Raw genomic sequence first — 22,678 nt, forward strand, 5'->3', positions numbered from 1 at the left:
TTGATTTTAGCACAGGCCAATAGATAAGGTATGATTCTGGGTTGGTGGTACTATGGTCTGACCTTTCCACCTTTATTGGTTTTGCGTTCCTGACTGCCCTGCTCTCGTCCGCCTTACAGTCCTATTAGTTTAAAGATTAATAAATAACGTCATTCATTCCAACTTTAATTTGGTGTCCGTGTCTTTATTTGGTTTGGTAAAAGGTATGTCACAGGTGTGTTATTTGGGGAAAACTTCCCCGCTATGCATTTTATCCTGCACAGTTATGTGAGGAGGGGGTTGAGCTAACAGGTTTTATGAGAACTTATCCCCTTCCTCATATATATATATTGCTATGGTTTTTCAACCATCAAGGTGTTTGGTAGATTTAATAGAGGCAACACAACAATCCAATGACACACTGTACACCAGAAATACATCTCACACAGATCTAGAATTAACTTGATGGGAGTGTGCTGCATATAGTTAAAGGTTGTCATGTCAGAATGCTAATGAAACATAATTTCTCTTGTGTTATCACAAGACAGCTAGACTGGAGCAGACTGATGTTTATATTTATATATATTTTATTTATACTAGATACAAAAATAATTTTCACTTCTGCACCAATTAATTTTGAGTTGTTTGCTTAGAACTGAAGCCATTATTCTATGTAGGTTTACATTATGCAGGAAGCACATTAGCTGAATGACTGATTAATTGTATCTACATAACTTCAGTAGATATATACTGCCGGTCAATAGCTGTACTATGATAAGACTGTGGAAGACTACAGTACACTGACTTAGGTCTTCAATGAAAAATCCTCTATATTTCTGGTCTTCTTTTCCTTCTTCCTCTGTATTTCCAGGACTAGAGAGACCCTGTATGTATTATTATCAGATATCCTATTCATCTTGATCCTGCTGTCCATCCTTCAACCAACTGCCCAAGGCAGAAATTCCGGTACCCGCTAGGCTAATGGCACAAATCATTCCATCTAACGCTGCAGTTAAAGCAAAACTAAACATACAAAGAGTCATTACAAAAATGCACAAACACAGCTCCAGCAGTGCAAGTCGCTTCTTAGCCTGTTTTCACTAAAGCACAAGATATTATGGATTTTACACGTGACAATGACTGTGTTTGTGTGTGAAATATTTAGCATATTTTGTATGGAGGAGGCAAAAAATGAGGCGTTATGTACTAGTGTACCCACATGTAAAAATAGGATTAAAACGTTCCCTGTCTATACCACACACTCATTTTGCCTCAACAATTATGCCACCACCAAGGATTTTTGTGAAGAGCTGACACTCTTACTAAGGAAGCCTTTGGTTCTCCCTTTAAACTAATCTATCACTATTTACTTTCAGTTATCATACACCAAATGATCTGTTCTATTTCAACTATGTAGTGTTCTAAAGCCAAGCTAAGTCTGACATGTGAATTCATAAATACAGAGACCTGAAGTATAAATTAATATGGAAAATAAAGCTACAATGCTTAACATAAAAACAAGTAACACAATGACATATAAGGTATAATACAATAGTTTCTTGTAAAAAAAAAAAAAGAAAAAAAAAAAGGGAATAAAACAACAGAAAGACAGTTTCTGTCTTGCTGGGAGAGCATGAAATAAAAGGACACTTCTCAATATCATATTGACTCCCAAAAAAGTTACACATTTCTTAGAGTTACAAGACATTGTAAACATGCTGCCATTACCTACAGCCCTCCATCCACTGTGATGTCAAAACTAGAAATTCTGTGTAAATGCAAATTAGTTGTTTATGACCTTTCTTCAAACACCTTTCAAGTCAGGTTTTCATTACCCTGACCTAACATCTCAACGGAATGTCCTACAAAGATGATTTTACCTCCAAACAACAAGTCATAAGTTGTCCTTCATTTCATTCATATCAAACATGACTCCTGCAGGTATGATATTTGAGAACATATGATATGACATTTTCCTGTGCCCTTATTTCCCTTTGTTTACACTTATCCCAGCTGCTCTGGGATAAGTGCCTTCGAGGCCAGATATAATTTGAATGAATAAACCACCAAGGGGTAAATGTATCAAGCTGAGAGTTTTCAGCGGGTTTGAAAAGTTGAGATGTTGCCTATAGCAATCAATCTGATTCTAAATATCATTTTGTAGAATGCACTAAATAAATGATAGCTAGAATTTGATTGGTTGCTATAGACAACATCTCCACTTTTCAAACCGTCTGGAAACTCTCAGCTTGATATATTTACCCCCAAGTCTCAGCAAATTTCTATTGATGACTAGAAAAAAAGTGTTGTGGTCCTGGATATGTGGTATAACTACATGGACTTGGCCCTGGTGCGGAACACAGATTGGCTTAGATATTCCACAGACAAATTCTTGGTTGCTTCAGATTAAAGTTTTGCAAAGTTAAAGTTGTGTGTGGGCCCTTGTGTTCCAGAAACCTCATACACCATATCTCAAGGCATTGCCAATGATTCACATAACACTTCTGTTACTCCAATGTTTTTACTGATGCTGTCTGATACATAGTTTGGGTATTGGTTTGCACTGAAGCAATTTATAGTCTTCAAGTTAACAAGAGATGGCAAATTGGCTACCTTAAATGAACTAAAAACAAGTGTAAACAGCCCTCTCTACAGATAATATTAGGCACTGAATTAATGCCCTCTCTAATTAAACTATGTATATTCAAAGGGCTTGGGTCTTTTTAAATATAGGATATGGAATCGGGAGTGACTGTAGTATTACTATATTTCTATATAGAATATATTTTCCTCAGCTACCATGAGTCTAGTTTCATATTCAAGAAATAAACTTTATTTGCTATCTGACAGAAAAACAAACAATGGTCCAAAATCTTTATTGTCACACAAAAGGCCAATTTATATCCATACAAATCTAAGATACTAATTATACTGTATTCACCAGATGGTACTACACCCCAGAACTCCTACACAAGATGTACCCCACAGTTTCGACTCCGTGTTGACAAAGTGAAAACTTTATTGGCAAGAGGTTCTATCACATATATCATGAGTTATAGGTTTTCAAGTTCCCCATAATCTCATATTTGTACTGATACATCAGAATAACCTGAAAAAGGAGCGTACAAACGATCCCTATTGAAACACCTACTGAACACCATAAAAGTTGCCATTCATATTTACCAGTTTTAAAGGTAAATCAAACAGATGGAGGACCTAACAGCTCCTGCCCAGAGCAGATGGTCCTCATTCTTCACAACTTGTTTTACATGGTTGGAATTCCAAGAGTCTGCATGTAAAATAGCTTCATAATTCGACATGTAAATAATTTCTATTCATGTATGTGAATGCCCAGTGTTCCTATCCTCCCTATTCTCTTTAGCGGTGTCTCTTCTCCCTCATTTATACACTGAAGAACAGCAAAGCAAAAGCAGCTATGATACACTGACAGAGGTAAATTAGATAACAGTTCTCCATTCTAGTAGAATGTGAGTAGTGAAATGTTAGACAGAGTACCATACCTTAAGAACAGCCCTTAGTGGCAATTGTGACACATCATCTTCACTTTCTCTCATTGTAGAAGTATTGACGTTTCCAAAATCATCTATGTCTCCTCTTTCCAAAAGCTTGTAAAAAACAAGATGTAAAGAATTAACAGAGAATAACTTTAAGTACATCTACCAGCTCTCAGTAAATGCTACTTATTCGTTAACATAGCAAGGATTACATTATAATCTAGACCAGTGGCAGGTAACCTGTTGTGGAACTACAAAAACAAGCTGCTGTTGTAGAATACTGCAGAGATATAGGCTGTTAACTTCTGATCTAAAGTACATTCCAAGTACTACAACAACATAGATTCTAAAGAGAAGTCTTTGAGGTGACATTCAAGTTATGTTTAATAAATTGTTGCATTTTGTCTTCTATTTTATCAAGTTAGATGTGGTCTGTATTTCAAAGATAGAGAGGTCTAATGCTTCTAATGTCAGTGCTCTCAAGTTCATTCCTTGGTAGCAACTTCCAGACCAGTCTTTAGGATAGTTCTACTTAAGCAAAAATGTGTTCATTTCTAACTCAGCGATTATGTGTTTAAAGCAGTGAGAGGATTACAATTTGCCCTGTGCCTGACCACCTCTGAGAACTAAGTCAAATAAAACACTGTTTGTATTACCATAAGTACACAAATGTGCTGTCATGTTAAGAAACATTTTGTTAATGATAAGGCCATTCAAGCTGGAATCTTGGATACATAAGAAATCATTAAATAATGAGTTTCAAATGATGTATTTCACTATACTACTGTGTCCAAGAAAATCAAACTAAATTTATCTTTATGTCTGTGCGTGTTTCTTTGTCTAAAATCTTGGAACAATCCTTGTTTCTTTAAACATCAAAATAACTTGAGTGCTTAGGATCTTCTAAACACAATACATTTTTTATTGTGTCTACATTAAAAAAAAATTTTTCGTTAGGACTGTAAAACTTTCATCAGGCTTTACTGCTAGAATTGTCATTGCTCAGAGTTGTGAGCTTCAATGACAGAGGAGTAATGATCTGCAGATCTTGTCATGTCAGGAGGTGAGCACTTTACTGCTGTCCCATCAAGTGCAACTACCAACCCTAACAATATCCACAGCACAGCACAATACAGGAAAACACTTTTTAAATAAGGAACAATTGTCTCAGGGTTCATTCTAATTCTCCTGGATCTCTCTGCTGTATTTGACACTGTTAACCACTCTCTTCTCACACAAACACTACAATCCCTAGGCCTTCAAGACACTGCCCTATCCTTATTCTCATCCTACCTATCTAATCGCTCTTTCAGTGTTAATTTCTCTGGATCCACCTCTGCTCAGCTTCCTCTATCAGTTGGAGTACCACAAAACTCAGTCCTAGGTCCTCTGCTATTCTCTATCTACACCACTTCTCTTGGAAAACTAATAAGCTCCTTTGGATTTCAGTATCATCTCTATGCAGATAATACACAATTTTATCTGACGTCTCCTGATCTCTCACCATCTGCGTTGCCTTGTGTTACTGACTGTCGTTCTATCATTTCATCTTGGATGTACTCTCGCCAACTCAAACTCAATCTTTTAAAAATAAAGTTAATAATATTCCCACCTGCCAACAGAAGATTCCTGCCTGCCATTTCTATTGACAACATGACCATAAATCCCACCCCGCAAGCTCGCTGTCTAGGTAGAATCCTAGATTAACGACAATTTTTTGTTCGCCACATCAACTCTATATTTATATCATGTTACATACATCTAAAAGGTATTTTCAGAATACGTACATATCTCACAAAAGACACTGCAAAAACTTTAATTCATGCACTCATCATCTCTTGCATCAACTGTTGCAATTCCCTCCTTACTGGTCTTCCCTAAAGCAGATTTTCATTCCTACAATCTATTTTTCACGCAGCGGCTAGATTGATTTTCCTTGCAAATCATTCTTCCTCTGCTGAGCCACTCTGTCAGTCTCTACATTGGCTGCCTGTTTTTCAACGAATCCAATAAAAAAGTCTTCTACTAACATACAAGGCCATCAACAAAATTGCACCAACATACATCTCCTCACTTGTTTCAAAACATCTCCCATCTCGACACCTTCATTCTGCACAAGATCTGCATCTTTCTTCCACTCTCATCACATGCTCCCATTCCTGCTTACAGGACTTTTTTTGGGGCTGCACCCACTTTGTGGAATTCCCTCCCTCGCACAATAAGACTTTCCTCTAGTCTTCAAACCTTCAAGCATTCTCTGAAAACCCACCTCTTCAGGGTTTTCCTCAACCACCCTCTTAACCTCACTAGGCTACCCTTTTACCCTTTACACCAGTGGTCCTCAAACTTTCTCAGTTCGAGGCACCCTTAGGGTCGCCATCATTTTTTCAAGGCACCCTTAATCCAAAACAATTACAGAGCAGTCCCGTTTTCTAAGTAGTTGGGTCAAAATAATGTAATAAATATTTAGGTCAGGACAGAAATACTTAAGTTGTTTGCAAAATAATACATATACAGTAAATCCAAGGGAAAATAATATTTTTATATATTTTTTCATTTATATATCTGTTAAAGAACAATTTACAGCACTCATTACCAGGAATAAGATCAAACATAATTAAAGATGTTCACTGACCCCCGTGTTTTGGTTTTGGATCTGGAAGAACTTTGTGTCTTAGTTTTGGGTTTGGCAAAACAGCCCTCGCGTGTTTTGGTTTTGGATCCCTATTTTTTTTTCTAAAATCCCTATTTTTTTTTTTCTAAAATCACATAATTTGGCTCTTTTTTGTTCCTACATTATTATTATTAACCTCAATAACATTAATTTAGTCTTTTACACTCAATTTTTAACCAGTGACAAGAACACTGCTACCCCTCCTGTTTCTGTATGAGCAATTGCACTGAGCAATGGCACTGGAGATTGGAGAGTGACAAGAACACTGCTACCCCTGTTTCTGTGTGAGCAATGGCACTGAGCAATGTCACTAGAGAATGGAGAGTGACAAGAACACTGTTACCCCTTTTCTGTGTGAGCAATGGCACTGAGCAATGTCACTAGAGAATGGAGAGTGACCAGGGTCAGACTGGGCCATCGGGGGGGCCGGGCTATCGCCCGGTAAGTCCCAACCCGGATGACTCCCCTCTTCGTTGGTGGGGGGAGCGGGTAACTTTAAAAAAAAAAATACTCACGTGAACGCGGCGCTCCCTGACTCCTCTTTGCTCCGTACGCACTGAATGCCGAGTGTGACGTCATCACGCCGGTGAGGAGAGGCGTGGAAATGAGTCAGCAAGAAGAGAAAAGACAGAAGACAGAATGGCAAAGGCAGCATGGCAAAGAGTGAGAAGAGGCAAAGGCAGCATGGCAGAGTGTGAAGGGGGGCCAAAGCAGCATGGCAGAGTGTGAAGGGGGGCCAAAGCAGCATGGCACAGGGTGATGAAGGGGTGCCAGGAGAAGGGGGGAGCAAAAGCAGCATGGAGGGCGCAGTGTGATCATAAGGAGGCACAGCATGGTGATGAAGGGGCACAGTAATGTGTGTGTTGGCACAGCGCGCTTGAGGCAATGTAATGTGTGTGTGGTAGGTGGTGGCTAAGTAATGGGTGCTATTTTGTTTGTGGGGTGATGGTGGGGCAATTTAATTTTATAGTGGGGACTATTAATTTAAGATGGGGTGGTTTGGGGGCTATTAATTGAATGCGGGCTGATTTTGAAAGGCATGAGGTCTATTTATTAAATGTGAATATGAATTATTTAATGGCAGTGACGGTTGCGGGAAATAGGTACATTTATTATATTTCTTGACAAAGTCCCCAGTGGATGAAACGCGTTGAACTGACTGCATCTTTTTGACCTATCCAGCACATCATAGTAACAGGAACCACCGCCGAGAGAAGCTGTACAAACATCGTTGCAAACATACAGGAGATGTGTGCGCTGCTAAGCTCTGGAGGAACAACCTGGACACATCACCTCCTGGCCTCACGGAGACATCGAGAGGTAGGGTAAGCGGTAGTGAGGTTAAGGGAGAGGTTTACTGGACACACGTGCTGGACTGCTCACAATTGCAAAGGAGTGTAAACATTGCCACTTTTCATCTATGTTTTTCTCTCCTTTGTTTGTCATTATATCAGCAGCTATTTGCGCTCCTTTTTCTGCCTTTATCTTTTACATTTATCATACGTAAATGCTATTAATTTATTGCTGGGGCTGTCTGGAGGAAGGGAAATAGGTTTATTTATTAAATGGGAATACTATTACTTTAATGTAGGTGTTGGAGGAAGGCCTAAGTATTAATGGTGAGTCCTATTGATTTAACGCTGGTGCCGATTGGAATTTTCTAAATGTACCCATTTTTTCCCCAAAATAGGGCTCCCAACATTCCAGGATCCAGACTGGGCATGTGCCGTTTTGTCTTTTGACAACTCACATTCATTTCCATTGGCAGATTCCCCCTATTGGTTATACTATTCAAGACACCTCCTTTTCCCTATTGATTGCCAGTTCTTTGAGTCTCTCCTAGTGTGTGGATGTTAATTCTGGCTGTTTGCTGTGACAGCTATTTCCATGTCTCCAGTCTGTTTGTACCTGTAGCGTTTACCTGGCGGGAGTTTCGTCTTCTCTGCTACACTAATATTGTGTACACTGTTCTACCTGGATTGCTGCCGCAAACACTGTACCCCTCCTGAAGCTGCCTCAGTGCTCCAAAGCACATCTGGACCCAAGTGTACATCGAGCCACAGATCCATAATCATCGCCAGTACCTGTATTGCCTTATAAATAGTACGTGTATCCCTGCCGTGAACGCTGTACTCCTCCTGATCCAGCCTCAGTGCTCCCAAATACATTATTGTAATGAGGAAGCGAAACCAAAGACTTCAAGCATATCTGGACCTAAGTGTACATTTAGCCACAGATCCATATCTCAGCCAGTACTTGTATTATCTATTGAATCCCACCTGGACCACTACTATTATCACAATTCTCCTACCAATACTGCTCCTGTACTTCCACCATACTATACATCTTATTCCTGTTGTCCTACTCAGAGGATTATCTTCTTCTCTACCTTAATCTCTCCACTAGATCTCGCTTAACACCTACCAGGGGGGCTGCGACATGTGGCACGAAAGCAGCCTAGTCCATATCCCCTTGTGGGGGTCACTGGTGAAAACCTTTCGTGTCGTTTGACTCCGCGCCTCCTGGGAGGTAGTGCCAAGTTAGGCAGGTCTAAAGGGTCCTACCTAATTCCAGATTTGTGACAATTACCCAGCATTGTTTTATTACAGTTTGTTCACCCTTTCCTCTTCTTGGTTGGCACCAATATCGTCATCCATGCACTTGTCATCTCCTGCCTTGATTATTGCAATCTTCTCTGGTCTGCCTGACAAATTTCTGTTCCCCTCTGAGATCTGTGCTGAAAGCTGCATTGCAACTAATCTTCCACTCCCAATGTTCCTTTCTGTTATGCCTCTGTCACAATTCTAGCAGATATAGTGGATTCACTTTCGCCAACCTGGATTAGCGCTGGCAGTTACAGAGTCGTAGAGTCTATTGAACCACTGGTTTTCACCACGGATCTTGGCAAGGAAGTATGGGTTTTGCTGTAGGTAAGTTCGCAGGTGGCGACCCTCTGCGCTGCTTCCAGGCAAGACAAGCTGGTCTCAAAGTGCCAAAGACTGGTCAACATAGCCAGGACTGGTACACAAACAAATTGTCAGAACAAGCCGGATCAGCAACAATCAGGAATATACAGTACCAAACGACAGGCAGAAGAGGAGTCAGGAGCAGTCTGGGTGAGAATACACAGGAATCAGCCACAATATGCACAGGAACACTAATGTAAAAGTATGGAGTCTAATACTCAAAAGCAAATGCCTGTGCACTGAGCGGGTTTAAATAGCTGGGCTGAGGAGTAGGGCGGATCTCAGGACAGAACACAAGATTACAGGTTCAAAGCTATTAAAGGGCTATGTGCCTTCCGTTGTACAAAGTATTACTATTAGGGCACAAGGTTCTGCTTCTGAAGCGAAGGGATGAGTAGAGGGAGCGTGCCGGACAGTGGGTTTGAAAAGTAACTGCCAGACTTTGGTGACAGCCTCTCTTTAAGACCCTCCATTTAAGTACAAGGTAAGTGAATGAGACTTTTTATGTTTATGGCCTGCAATATAGCAACATTGGTTTAACCCAAAACAGACACCTGTCTCTATTGGTTTGACATAATAGCTCCTCACATATTTTATCTGTATTGTAATGGTCTCTGAGTTGACCCATAGCAAATTTTGTGCTTTTAGATTAAAAAGACAACTCATGGTACAAATCCAATCACATACAGGGTGCCACAATACGGTAACATGGTGTTACCATCCTGGTATGGATACTCTAAGAACCCCAGAACCATCTTGCAGAGGTCTACACCTATAGCAGCCAATGTTCTTATAGAGCACAAGTTGCTCACCAATACTTGGGTGCCCCCAGGTGATAAGCTCTGGGTGGTGCAGGCTTAGGTTGACAAGTATCGTGCAGTTAGGATGTGACACGGGGATGCTCGAGGAGAACAAGCACCAGTGTCTAACAAAAGTGCAGAAGTAATGTTGCACAACATAAATCAATCTAAATTCAAAGTTCAAATACAGTCCAGAGTTTGTGGCAGGAAAATTTCAAGCAAAGTCAAAATGCAATCTAAAGGTCGGGAGAAAGCAGAGTACGTACAAAATCCAAAATTCCAGGCCAAGGTCAAAAACCAAAACTTTCAAACAGAGAACTAAATAGACAAGCACAAACTAGCAGAGATAAACTACAACCAACACAGGAAACAGGAAAAGGGAGCACAGATATCCAAAAGCAGCAGCCTAATTGAATGATAGTTGTGTCTAAGTTGCAATGAGTGAACATATTTAAACAGCAGATTACAACAAGGCTGTGCCCAGGGCAGTCAGTAAGTGGGGTAAGCAAGGCAGGGGGCCCCAAGCCTGAGAGGCACTCCCCTCTGCCCGACATCCCCACAGGCACAAAAACAAAAACAAAAAAACCCATCTATGCAGTTACACCCGTCCCCCTCCTCCCTGCTCCGTTTGCACTGACTGTCGGATGTGACGTCATCGCGTCTGACATTTTCAATGAGGAGCAGCACAAAGAGGAACCACAAGCTTGAATAAAGAGAGAAGAGAAAGAGAAGAAAACAGAAGAAAGAAAGTCATAGAAAGGTAAGGAACGGAAGGGCACAGTGTGATGATGAAAGGGCAGTGTGATAAAGATGGCACCATGGCACTGTGTGATAAAGCGAAAAATGATGAAGGGGAAACTGTGATGGAGGAGCAAAAAGAATAATGAAGGGCACAGTGTGATGCTGAAGGGGCACAGTGAGATCATAAGGGGGCACAGTGTGATGAAGGAAGGGTCACTGTGATGAAAGAGGGAGCTCAACCAAACTAATTTGCCAAAAATGTAAAATTTTATTACAAAGAATACATATTCTTCATTTATATTATTAATATAGCAATTCATGTTTCTGCTTAATGAATTTATTTTTTTGTATTACTCTCTTTATTAAAGTTTATTATATGATTTGCATTAAAGTAAAAGCATTATTGAATGAACAAATAATTTATGAAAAGGTGCAAATGTATTTTTTGCAGGGGGAGCAGGACATGCTAGCACAGGCCCTGACTGCGTGCAGTGATGAAACTACCTGATCACCAAGGAAGCAATCAGAAAATACACTACTAGTGCGACTGAGGCTCATAACCATTACACGGACTGATGACACAGTCTCTGCTGGATCCTAACACATGGGAGGACGGACAGCCCAACAAAGGAACCGTAGTAGCTGCACTCTTTACTTTCCTAAAACTAAAAGTTTCCAGAAAGTGGTGGGACGACCAGTCGCAGGTTAATCAATTTTCCCTGAAATGTATAGGTTCAGAAACAAAGGTGCTATTGTATTTTCTATATTTTGGCTGTTAACAAGAAACAACTTTATAGAGTCAGATGGAACTACCATAGGTGCTGGGCACTATCACTTAGGCAATACCCAGCACTAATTTTACAGTCATCGTCTGGACCCAAACTGAATACAACAGTTTCATGTTACAACCCAGGTTGTTGCTGACTGCGGAGGTCCAGTGAGAAACATCCATTTGATATTTCACCTAAAAATTCATATTTTGTCCATTTGTAAATACAGGTTAAACTGTTGTAAATATCTTGTTTCTCTTCTTGGCAATCAGAACCATTCTACAGACGCTCTAAAAGAAAAAACTGTCTTCAATATTAAAAAAAATATATTTAAATCAAATGCATAATAACATGCCATTCACTACAAAATGTGATTGTTATGCAGGATATATATATTCCAGTCTAGGATGCACCTTAAAAGTTGTTGGTCCAGGACAAATTTCCATCTCTTTCCTGCTCTAAAACTACTTGTATGGGTGACCAGAGAAGAGAACTGGACAGGGAAAAATAACGAGTAGAAAAAAAGTGCCTGAAAAGGCAGCAAAAAGGAAAAGTAAGAAAAAAACATTAAATTTAAATGAATTTCAAATGTTATTCATTGTAAGCACCAAAAACAGCAAAATTAATATTTATAGTAAAACATGGCAAACATTTTAAAATGACCGTTGAGGAAATGTTATATTGGATCAATATGCAAAGAAGGACATTTTTAAATACTGTGTAACAGACCACAGAGCAAGGGCAGCATTTCAAAGAATATTTATTTATTCACTGTCACACAAGGCCACACTGCCTTCCTCTGGGGAATTATGACTGGTTAAGGTTCTGAAACACTGAGAACAATTATGTAATAATCCTTCTTGAAATTATGAAGTCATAACTCCTAAGTGTGCACTTTAATCCCTTGTGGTAGACCACGGAATTCCAGAATAAGCAATGTGTCCAGGCTGTCACTGAATCACAGAGATGGTAGGGATAGCCGAGGACATTATTAGGAGGTTTCATCTGAAAATGGCCCAAACAGCTGCTTCCATATGTGTTAGAATATTTATTAATTTATCTTAGTAATAAATATTTATAGAAAGTGAGATCTCCTAATTCAGAACTAATGTTTTTAAATTAATATTAAAATAAATGATAAAGAAAATGTGCTTTAATTTAAGATACACTAAAGCAAAATAGACTCAATTTAAAGGGAAAGTGTTTGAAAAGCTAGATGCACTCCTTCTTACTGCTACCTCTTCTCATTCCATGAGGTGGCGCTGTCCTTATATTGGTATTGTATGGTGAATTGGGTCAGGGATACACACTACAATAATGTAGTCAAAAGGTGAGAAAAGTGGAACAGATAACAAGTTCTACAAAAGAAAATAGTCTCCCACATTTAAAAATGAGTGGTGAAAACTACAGATTTGCAAGATACCTGGATCAGTCACAACATTATAACCACTGAAAAGTGAAGATCACAACATTGATTATCTTGTTACAATGGCACCTGTCAAGGGGTGGCATCTTAGGCAGTAAGTGAACAGTCCGTTCTTGAAGTTGATGTATTGGAAGCAGGAATCATGGGCAAGTGTAAGGATCTGAGCGACTTTGACAAGGACCAAATTGTGATGGCTAAATGACTGCGTCAGAGTATCTCCAAAATGGCAGAGTTCGCGGTTTGCAGTGGTTATTATCTACCAAAAGTGGTCCAAGGATGGATAACTGGTGAACTGATGACAGGGTTATGGGCACCCAAGTTCTCATTGATGCATGTGGGGGGTGAAGAATAGCCCGTCTGGTCCAAACCCACAGAAGAGCTACTGTAGCACAAATTGCTGAAAATGTTAATGCTGTCTATGGTAGTGCCCGTGCTGACCCCTGTCCACTGCCGAAAGCACCTATAATGGGCACATTAGCGCTAGAACTGGACCATAGAGCAATGAAAGAAGGTGGTTTGGACTAATGAATCACGTTATCTTTTTGTGGACGGCCAGGTATGTGTGCGTCGTTTACCTAGAGAAGAGATGGAACTAGGATGCACAATGAGAAGTAGACAAGCCGGCAGAGGCAGTGTGATGCTCTGGCCAGTGTTCTTCTGAGAAACCTTGGCTCCTGGCATTCATGTGGATGTTATTTTGACACGTACCACCTACCTAAACATTGTTGCAGACCAAGTACTTCCCTTCATAGCAACGGTATTCCCTGATGGCAGTGGCCTCTTTCAGCAGGATAACATGCCCTGCCACACTGTTAAAATTGTTCAAGGTGTTGCTTTGGCCTCCAAATTCCCCAGATCTCAATCCGATCGAGCATCTGTGGGATGTGCTGGAAAAACAAGTCAGAGCCATGGAGATCCCACCTTGCAACTTAAAAGATTTAAAGGATCTGCTGCCAACGTCTTGGTCCCAGATACCACAGGACTTCTTCAGAGGTCTTGTGAAGTCCATGCCTTGACGGGTCAGAGCTGTTTTGGCAGCACGAGGGGGACCTACACAATATTAGGCAGGTGGTTTTAATATTGTGGCTGACTAGTGTAGATTATAGATAATGTGTCAGTATATAGTCACTTTGGTGATCAATTGAAACAATGCGTACAATATAATTATCATCAATCAATTTGACTGGGCAGACATCATTTTAAATTGTGCTTAATTTATTTGATATTGCACTGCAACAGAAAGGCCACTGTGTCCTTACTAAAGAAAGCTTTCTTAATGGAAAAGTTTTATCCATGTTTACATTTTCAAGTAACAGTGAAAACATGCAGTGTATTTTTAGAGCTCAGATAACAAGTGCCCTACTTCTACATCTCTAAATTCATTTCAGACAATGTCAACAGTACAAGTGCTTACACATACCTCAAAGTACTCCTTCTTCTTTCTAGAATCTTGAGTTTCTGCATTCCATGCTTTCAGGACTTTCTTCATGAAGGTGGCATCAAAAACACTCTGAATACTTGTTGCAGCCTCTAGGGAAACCATTTATTGCAATTAAGTAAACAAAACTAGCTGTTTACTAATTTAATAACAGTGATTACTTATACTTTTATTTTAATTAGTTCAAACTACTGTAAAATACAATGTCGGAAAACAAGGTATTTAAATATTTTATCCAACTTCAGATGGACATTAAGATAACAAGTAATGTGAGCAGATTGTAAAATAAATTGTAAACACTATTGTTGTAGGAGTGCTATAGTTAAAGTGCAAGTCTATTAAATGAATACTCACAAATACAGACACACACATACATATATATATATATATATATATATATATATTAGGGATGAGCGCGCTCGGATTTCTGAAATCCGAGCCCACCCGAACGTTGCGGATCCGAGTCGGATCCGAGACAGATCCGGGTATTGGCGCCAAATTCAAAAGTGAAACTGAGGCTCTGACTCATAATCCCGTTGTCGGATCTCGCGATACTCGGATCCTATAAATTCCCCGCTAGTCGCCGCCATCTTCACTCGGGCATTGATCAGGGTAGAGGGAGGGTGTGTTAGGTGGTCCTCTGTGCTGTTTAGTTCTGTGCTGTTTAGTTCTGTGCTGTTTAGTTCTGTGCTGTTTAGTGCTGTGCTGTGCTGTGCTGTGCTGTTTAGTGCTGTGCTGTGCTGTGCTGTGCTGTGCTGTGCTGTGTTCTGCAGTATCAGTCCAGTGGTGCTGTGTGCTGTGCTCTGTCCTTCTGAGGTCAGTGGTGCTGCTGGGTCCTGTGCTGTGTCCTGTTCAGTCCAGTGGTGCTGTGTCCTGTGCTCTGTGCTTCTAAGGGCATAGTTATTTCCCCAATATTCCCCTGTGTTTAAAAAAATAAAAAAAAGTTTTTTTTATAAAATACCAAAAACTACTTTAATATTTTTTAATTACCACAAAATTTTCACAACCAATCCTGCAGTATAAGCCCATTGGTACTGCAATATTACCAAGTTCACACATTCAGCAGTAAAAGTCCAGTGGTACTGCAATATTACAAAGTTTACACATTCTGCAGTATCAGTCCAGTGGTGCTGTGTCCTGTGCTCTGTCCTGCTGAGTTCCGTAGTGCTGCTGGGTCCTGTGCCGTGTCCTGTTCAGTCCAGTGGTGCTGTGTCCTGTGCTCTGTGCTTCTAAGGGCATAGTTATTTCCCCATTATTCCCAAGTTTGTAAAAAATAAAAAAAAAGTAAAAAAAAATAAAAAATTTAAAAAAAAAAAAAAAATATAATAATTATAACCAAATTTGCAAAACCAATCCAGCATTATAAGTCCATTGGTACTGCAATATTACCAAGTTCACACATTCAGCAGTAAAAGTCCAGTGGTACTGCAATATTACAAAGTTTACACATTCTGCAGTATCAGTCCAGTGGTGCTGTGTCCTGTGCTCTGTCCTGCTGAGTTCCGTAGTGCTGCTGGGTCCTGTGCCGTGTCCTGTTCAGTCCAGTGGTGCTGTGTCCTGTGCTCTGTGCTTCTAAGGGCATAGTTATTTCCCCATTATTCCCAAGTTTGTAAAAAATAAAAAAAAAGTAAAAAAAAATAAAAAATTTAAAAAAAAAAAAAATATATAATAATTATAACCAAATTTGCAAAACCAATCCAGCATTATAAGTCCATTGGTACTGCAATATTACCAAGTTCACACATTCAGCAGTAAAAGTCCAGTGGTACTGCAATATTACAAAGTTTACACATTCTGCAGTATCAGTCCAGTGGTGCTGTGTCCTGTGCTCTGTCCTGCTGAGTTCCGTAGTGCTGCTGGGTCCTGTGCCGTGTCCTGTTCAGTCCAGTGGTGCTGTGTCCTGTGCTCTGTGCTTCTAAGGGCATAGTTATTTCCCCATTATTCCCAAGTTTGTAAAAAATAAAAAAAAAGTAAAAAAAAATAAAAAATTTAAAAAAAAAAAAAATATATAATAATTATAACCAAATTTGCAAAACCAATCCAGCATTATAAGTCCATTGGTACTGCAATATTACCAAGTTCACACATTCAGCAGTAAAAGTCCAGTGGTACTGCAATATTACAAAGTTTACACATTCTGCAGTATCAGTCCAGTGGTGCTGTGTCCTGTGCTCTGTCCTGCTGAGTTCCGTAGTGCTGCTGGGTCCTGTGCCGTGTCCTGTTCAGTCCAGTGGTGCTGTGTCCTGTGCTCTGTGCTTCTAAGGGCATAGTTATTTCCCCATTATTCCCAAGTTTGTAAAAAATAAAAAAAAAGTAAAAAAAAATAAAAAATTAAAAAAAAAAAAAAAAATATATAATAATTATAACCAAATTTGCAAAACCAATCCAGCATTATAAGTCCATTGGTACTGCAATATTACCAAGTTCACACATTCTGCAGTATCTTGTGCTACATATAATGGAGACCAAAAATTTGGAGGATAAAGTAGGGAAAGATCAAGACCCACTTCCTCCTAATGCTGAAGCTGCTGCCACTAGTCATGACATAGACGATGAAATGCCATCAACGTCGTCTTCCAAGCCCGATGCCCAATCTCGTAGTACCGGGCATGTAAAATCCAAAAAGCCCAAGTTAAGAAAAAGTAGCAAAAAGAGAAACTTAAAATCATCTGAGGAGAAACGTAAAGTTGCCAATATGCCATTTACGACACGGAGTGGCAAGGAACGGCTTAGGCCCTGGCCCGTGTTCATGACTAGTGGTTCAGCTTCACCCACGGATCTTAGCCCTCCTCCTCCTCCCCCCCCCTACAAAAAATTGAAGAGAGTTATGCTGTCAGCAACAAAACAGCAAACAACTCTGCCTTCTAAAGAGAAATTATCACAAATCCCCAAGGCGAGTCCAAGGGTGTTGGTGGTTGTCAAGCCTGACCTTCCCATCACTGTACGGGAAGAGGTGGCTCGGGAGGAGGCTATTGATGATGTAGCTGGCGCTGTGGAGGAACTTGATGATGAGGATGGTGATGTGGTTATTGTAAATGAGGCACCAGGGGGGGAAACAGCTGATGTCCATGGGATGAAAAAGCCCATCGTCATGCCTGGTCAGAAGACCAAAAAATGCACCTCTTCGGTCTGGAGTTATTTTTATCCAAATCCAGACAACCAATGTATGGCAATATGTAGCTTATGTAAAGCTCAAATAAGCAGGGGTAAGGATCTTGCCCACCTAGGAACATCCTCCCTTATACGTCACCTGAATAACCTTCATAGTTCAGTGGTTAGTTCAGGAACTGGGGCTAGGACCCTCATTGGTACAGGGACACCTAAATCCCGTGGTCCAGTTGGATACACACCAGCAACACCCTCCTCGTCAACTTCCTCCACAATCTCCATCAGATTCAGTCCTGCAGCCCAAGTCACCAGCCAGACTGAGTCCTCCTCAATACGGGATTCATCCGAGGAATCCTGCAGCGGTACGCCTACTACTGCCACTGCTGCTGTTGCTGCTGTTAGTCGGTCATCTTCCCAGAGGGGAAGTCGTAAGACCGCTAAGTCTTTCACCAAACAATTGACCGTCCAACAGTCGTTTGCCATGACCACCAAATACGATAGTAGTCACCCTATTGCAAAGCGTATAACTGCGGCTGTAACTGCAATGTTGGTGTTAGACGTGCGCCCGGTGTCCGCCATCAGTGGAGTGGGATTTAGAGGGTTGATGGAGGTATTGTGTCCCCGGTACCAAATCCCCTCGAGATTCCACTTCACTAGGCAGGCGATACCAAAAATGTACAGAGAAGTACGATCAAGTGTCCTCAGTGCTCTTAAAAATGCGGTTGTACCCACTGTCCACTTAACCACGGACATGTGGACAAGTGGTTCTGGGCAAACGAAGGACTATATGACTGTGACAGCCCACTGGGTAGATGCATCCCCTTCCGCAGCAACAGCAACAGCTGCATCAGTAGCAGCATCTACAAAATGGCTGCTCATGCAAAGGCAGGCAACATTGTGCATTACAGGCTTTAATAAGAGGCACAACGCTGCCAACATATTAGAGAAAATGAGGGAAATTATCTCCCAGTGGCTTACCCCACTTAGACTCTCATGGGGATTTGTGGTGTCAGACAATGCCAGTAACATTGTGCGGGCATTAAATATGGGCAATTTCCAGCACGTCCCATGTTTTGCCCACACCATTAATTTGGTGGTGCAGCATTACCTCAAGAGTGACAGGGGTGTGCAGGAGATGCTTGCGGTGGCCCGCAAAATTGCTGGACACTTTCGGCATTCAGCCAGTGCCTACCGCAGACTAGAGGCACATCAAAAAAGCTTGAACCTGCCCTGCCATCACCTCAAACAAGAGGTTGTGACGCGCTGGAACTCCACCCTCTATATGCTGCAGAGGATGGAGGAGCAGCAAAAGGCCATTCAGGCCTACACAGCCACCTACGACATAGGCAAAGGAGTGGGGATGCGCCTGAGTCAAGCGCAGTGGAGACTGATTTCCGTGTTGTGCAAGGTTCTGCAGCCATTTGAACTTGCCACACGAGAAGTCAGTTCCGACACTGCCAGCTTGAGTCAGGTCATTCCCCTGATCAGGCTGTTGCAGAAGCAGCTGGAGAAAGTGAGGGAGGAGCTGGTAAGCCATTGCGATTACAGCAAGCATGTAGCTCTTGTGGATGTAGCCCTTCGTACGCTTTGCCAGGATCCGAGGGTGGTCACTCTTTTAAAGTCAGAGGAATACATTCTGGCCACCGTGCTCGATCCTCGGTTTAAAGTGTATGTTGTGTCTCTGTTTCCGGCGGACACAAATCTACAGCGGTGCAAAGACCTGCTGGTCAGGAGATTGTCCTCTGAAGAGGACCGTGACATGCCAACAGCTCCACCCTCATTTTCTTCCACATCTATGGCTGCGAGGAAAAAGCTCAGTTTTCCCAAAAGAGGCACTGGCGGGGATGCTGATAACATCTGGTCCGGACTGAAGGACCTGCCAACCATTGCAGACATGTCTACTCTCGCTGCATTGGATGCTGTCACAATAGAAAAAATTGTGGATGATTACTTTGCTGACACCATCCAAGTAGACATGTCAGACAGTCCATATTGTTACTGGCAGGAAAAAAAGGCAGTTTGGAAGCCCCTGTACAAACTGGCTCTATTTTACCTGAGTTGTCCCCCCTCCAGTGTGTACTCGGAAAGAGTTTTTAGTGCAGCGGGGAACCTGGTCAGTGAGCGGCGAAGGAGGTTGCTTCCTCACAACGTTGAAAAAATGATGTTTATAAAAATGAATAATCAATTCCTCAATGAAGTACAGCACTGCCCTCCAGATACTACAGAGGGACCTGTGGTTGTGGAGTCCAGCGGGGACGAATTGATAATGTGTGATGAGGAGGAAGTACACACTGTAGGGGGAGAGGAATCAGAGGTTGAGGATGAGGACGACATCTTGCCTCAGTAGAGCCTGTTTAGTCTGTACAGGGAGAGATGAATAGCTTTTTTGGTGTGGGGGCCCAAACAAACCAATCATTTCAGTCAAAGTTGTTTGGTAGGCCCTGTCGCTGAAATGATTGGTTTGTTAAAGTGTGCATGTCCTATTTCAACAGCAGACCTCTCAACTGCAGCTCATCCCTCCTCTGCGGGGATAATGTCTCCTGTGCTCTGACACGTCACTCTGTGTACTCTCAGCCTCAGGATCTGACACTACAGCTACCATGCCTCTTGTAGCAGCCCTCACTCCAGGGCCTCTTCCATGTGCAGTGTCCCCCTCTCTCTTGGGTTCACTATAGTGGCATGGAGTTCTCCCCCTCATCCAGGGCACACATTCCTTGCCCTGGCTCAGTCACCACGCTCAGACTTCCAGGCAATGCTGGGGGAGCCTGGGAGCTTCCACCCCAGGTCCCCAGCTACAACTCTCCTCTCCTGTGTCTTCTCTCTCTTTCTGACACTTTAAAGATCGTGCCTTTAAATGAAAAAGTCAGTCTTCATTGCACGACTATGTGCAAGTGCAACAGGGACATTTTTTTGGGTTTACAAAGTCAAACAATAACACTACGACCCTGTCTGTCTGGGGTCTGTCAATGACGAATTGTCTGGAGCATGTTTTGAGGAGGTATTGTGGCCCCGGTATCAAATTGGGTACCGGGGCCACCCCACTATGCAGTCCAGATACTTGTTTGGTGGAATTCCGACACGTGGAGGGTTTTTTAATTATATTGTGGCCTCGGTACCAAATTGTGTACCGGGGCCACCACACTACGCAGTCAAGATACTTGTTTGGTGGAATTCAGACCAGTTGAGGGTTTTATTATTATATTGTGTGGACCACTCTATCTATACCACACTACAACTCTATACCACTCTATTTCCTACTTTAATTCTATTTAATTCTATTTCCTACTTTAATTCTATTACTAATTAATTAACATAAAGAGGAACAAAAATAACCAATTTTACCAAAAGTATAATATGACTTAGACTTACAAACACTACACTTCAAAGATCGTGCCTTTAAATGAAAAAGTAAGTCTTCATTGCACGACTATGTGCAACAGGGACAGTTTTTTTCTTTACAAAGTCAACTAATAACACTTGGACCCTGTCTGTCTTTAACATACTTAATGGGATCTCAATGACGAATTGTCTGTAGCATGTTTGGAGGAGGTATTGTGGCCCCGGTATCAAGTTGGGTACCGGGGCCACCCCACTACGCAGTCCAGATACTTGTTTGGTGGAATTCTGACACGTGGAGGGTGTATTTATTTTATTGTGGCCCCGGTATCAAATTGGGTACCGGGGCCACCCCACTACGCAGTCCAGATACTTGTTTGGTGGAATTCTGACACGTGGAGGGTGTATTTATTTTATTGTGGCCCCGGTATCAAATTGGGTACCGGGGCCACCCCACTACGCAGTCCAGATACTTGTTTGGTGGAATTCTGACACGTGGAGGGTGTATTTATTTTATTGTGGCCCCGGTATCAAATTGGGTACCGGGGCCACCCCACTACGCAGTCCAGATACTTGTTTGGTGGAATTCTGACACGTGGAGGGTTTTTTAATTATATTGTGGCCTCGGTACCAAATTGTGTACCGGGGCCACCACACTACGCAGTCAAGATAGATAGATGCGTATCATAGATAAAGTACATTCAGTGGTGTGGGGCAAATTGAAAAATATTCAAAATGCACTGACATTATCAAAAACAAGAGGTTGTCACACGCTAAAACTCCAACATGTATATGATGGAGAGGATGGAGGAGCAGCCGTATGTGTAGTGTAATGCAGACCTGTTGAAGGTTTTTTATATATTTTATTGTGGTGCCCAGTGCCCACTCCTCTAGGCAGTCCAGGTACATTTATTGGTGCGATTCATAAAAGTTCAGGGTTTTTAATATATTGTGGTGACCCACTCCTCTACGCAGTCCAGGTACATTTATTGGTGCGAATCAAACAAGTTGATGGTTTTCTTATTATATATATTGTGGTGACCCACTCCTCTACGCAGTCCAGGTACATTTATTGGTGCGATTCATAAAAGTTCAGGGTTTTTAATATATTGTGGTGACCCACTCCTCTACGCAGTCCAGGTACAATTATTGGTGCGAATCATAAAAGTTCAGGGTTTTTAAGATATTGTGGTGACCCACTCCTCTACGCAGTCCAGGTACAATTATTGGTGTGAATCATAAAAGTTCAGGGTTTTTAATATATTGTGGTGACCCACTCCTCTACGCAGTCCAGGTACATTTATTGGTGCGAATCATAAAAGTTCAGGGTTTTTAATATATCTTGTGGTGACCCACTCCTCTACGCAGTCCAGGTACATTTATTGGTGCGATTCATAAAAGTTCAGGGTTTTTAATATATTGTGGTGACCCACTCCTCTACGCAGTCCAGGTACATTTATTGGTGCGAATCAAACTAGTTGATGGTTTTCTTATTATATATATTGTGGTGACCCACTCCTCTACGCAGTCCAGGTACATTTATTGGTGCGATTCATAAAAGTTCAGGGTTTTTAATATATTGTGGTGACCCACTCCTCTACGCAGTCCAGGTACAATTATTGGTGCGAATCATAAAAGTTCAGGGTTTTTAAGATATTGTGGTGACCCACTCCTCTACGCAGTCCAGAAAGATACCTTTTTGCAACGTTTTGGACTAATAACTATATTGTGAGGTGTTCAGAATACACTGTAAATTAGTGGAAATGCTTGTTATTGAATGTTATTGAGGTTAATAATAGCCTAGGAGTGAAAATAAGCCCAAAAACTTGATTTTTAAACTTTTTATGTTTTTTTCAAAAAAAATCCGAATCCAATACCTTAAATCCGAACCGAGACCTTTCGTCAAGTGTTTTGCGAGACAAATC

General features: G+C 41.3%; 1 protein-coding gene across 2 annotated transcripts in view; it reads right to left on the reverse strand.

The window, feature by feature from the left end:
- The window catches only part of LOC142152283 (F-box and leucine-rich repeat protein 13-like), an 83,680-nt gene that overhangs the window by 26,016 nt on the left and 34,986 nt on the right, over positions 1 to 22,678 (reverse strand). Inside the window, exons 6-7 of one of the 2 annotated variants that reach the window (XM_075208755.1) lie at positions 14,292 to 14,401; positions 3,501 to 3,605 (exon numbers count right to left, since the gene is read on the reverse strand). In XM_075208755.1, coding sequence (XP_075064856.1) covers positions 3,501 to 3,605; positions 14,292 to 14,401 — 215 coding nt within the window. Of the gene's footprint in view, positions 1 to 2,851; positions 3,606 to 14,291; positions 14,402 to 22,678 lie in introns of those variants that run through there. The other variant, XM_075208754.1, reaches the window with a different exon arrangement.

The sequence above is a fragment of the Mixophyes fleayi genome, chromosome 4, assembly GCF_038048845.1.
Source record: "Mixophyes fleayi isolate aMixFle1 chromosome 4, aMixFle1.hap1, whole genome shotgun sequence".
In the NCBI taxonomy this organism is placed as follows: domain Eukaryota; kingdom Metazoa; phylum Chordata; class Amphibia; order Anura; family Limnodynastidae; genus Mixophyes; species Mixophyes fleayi.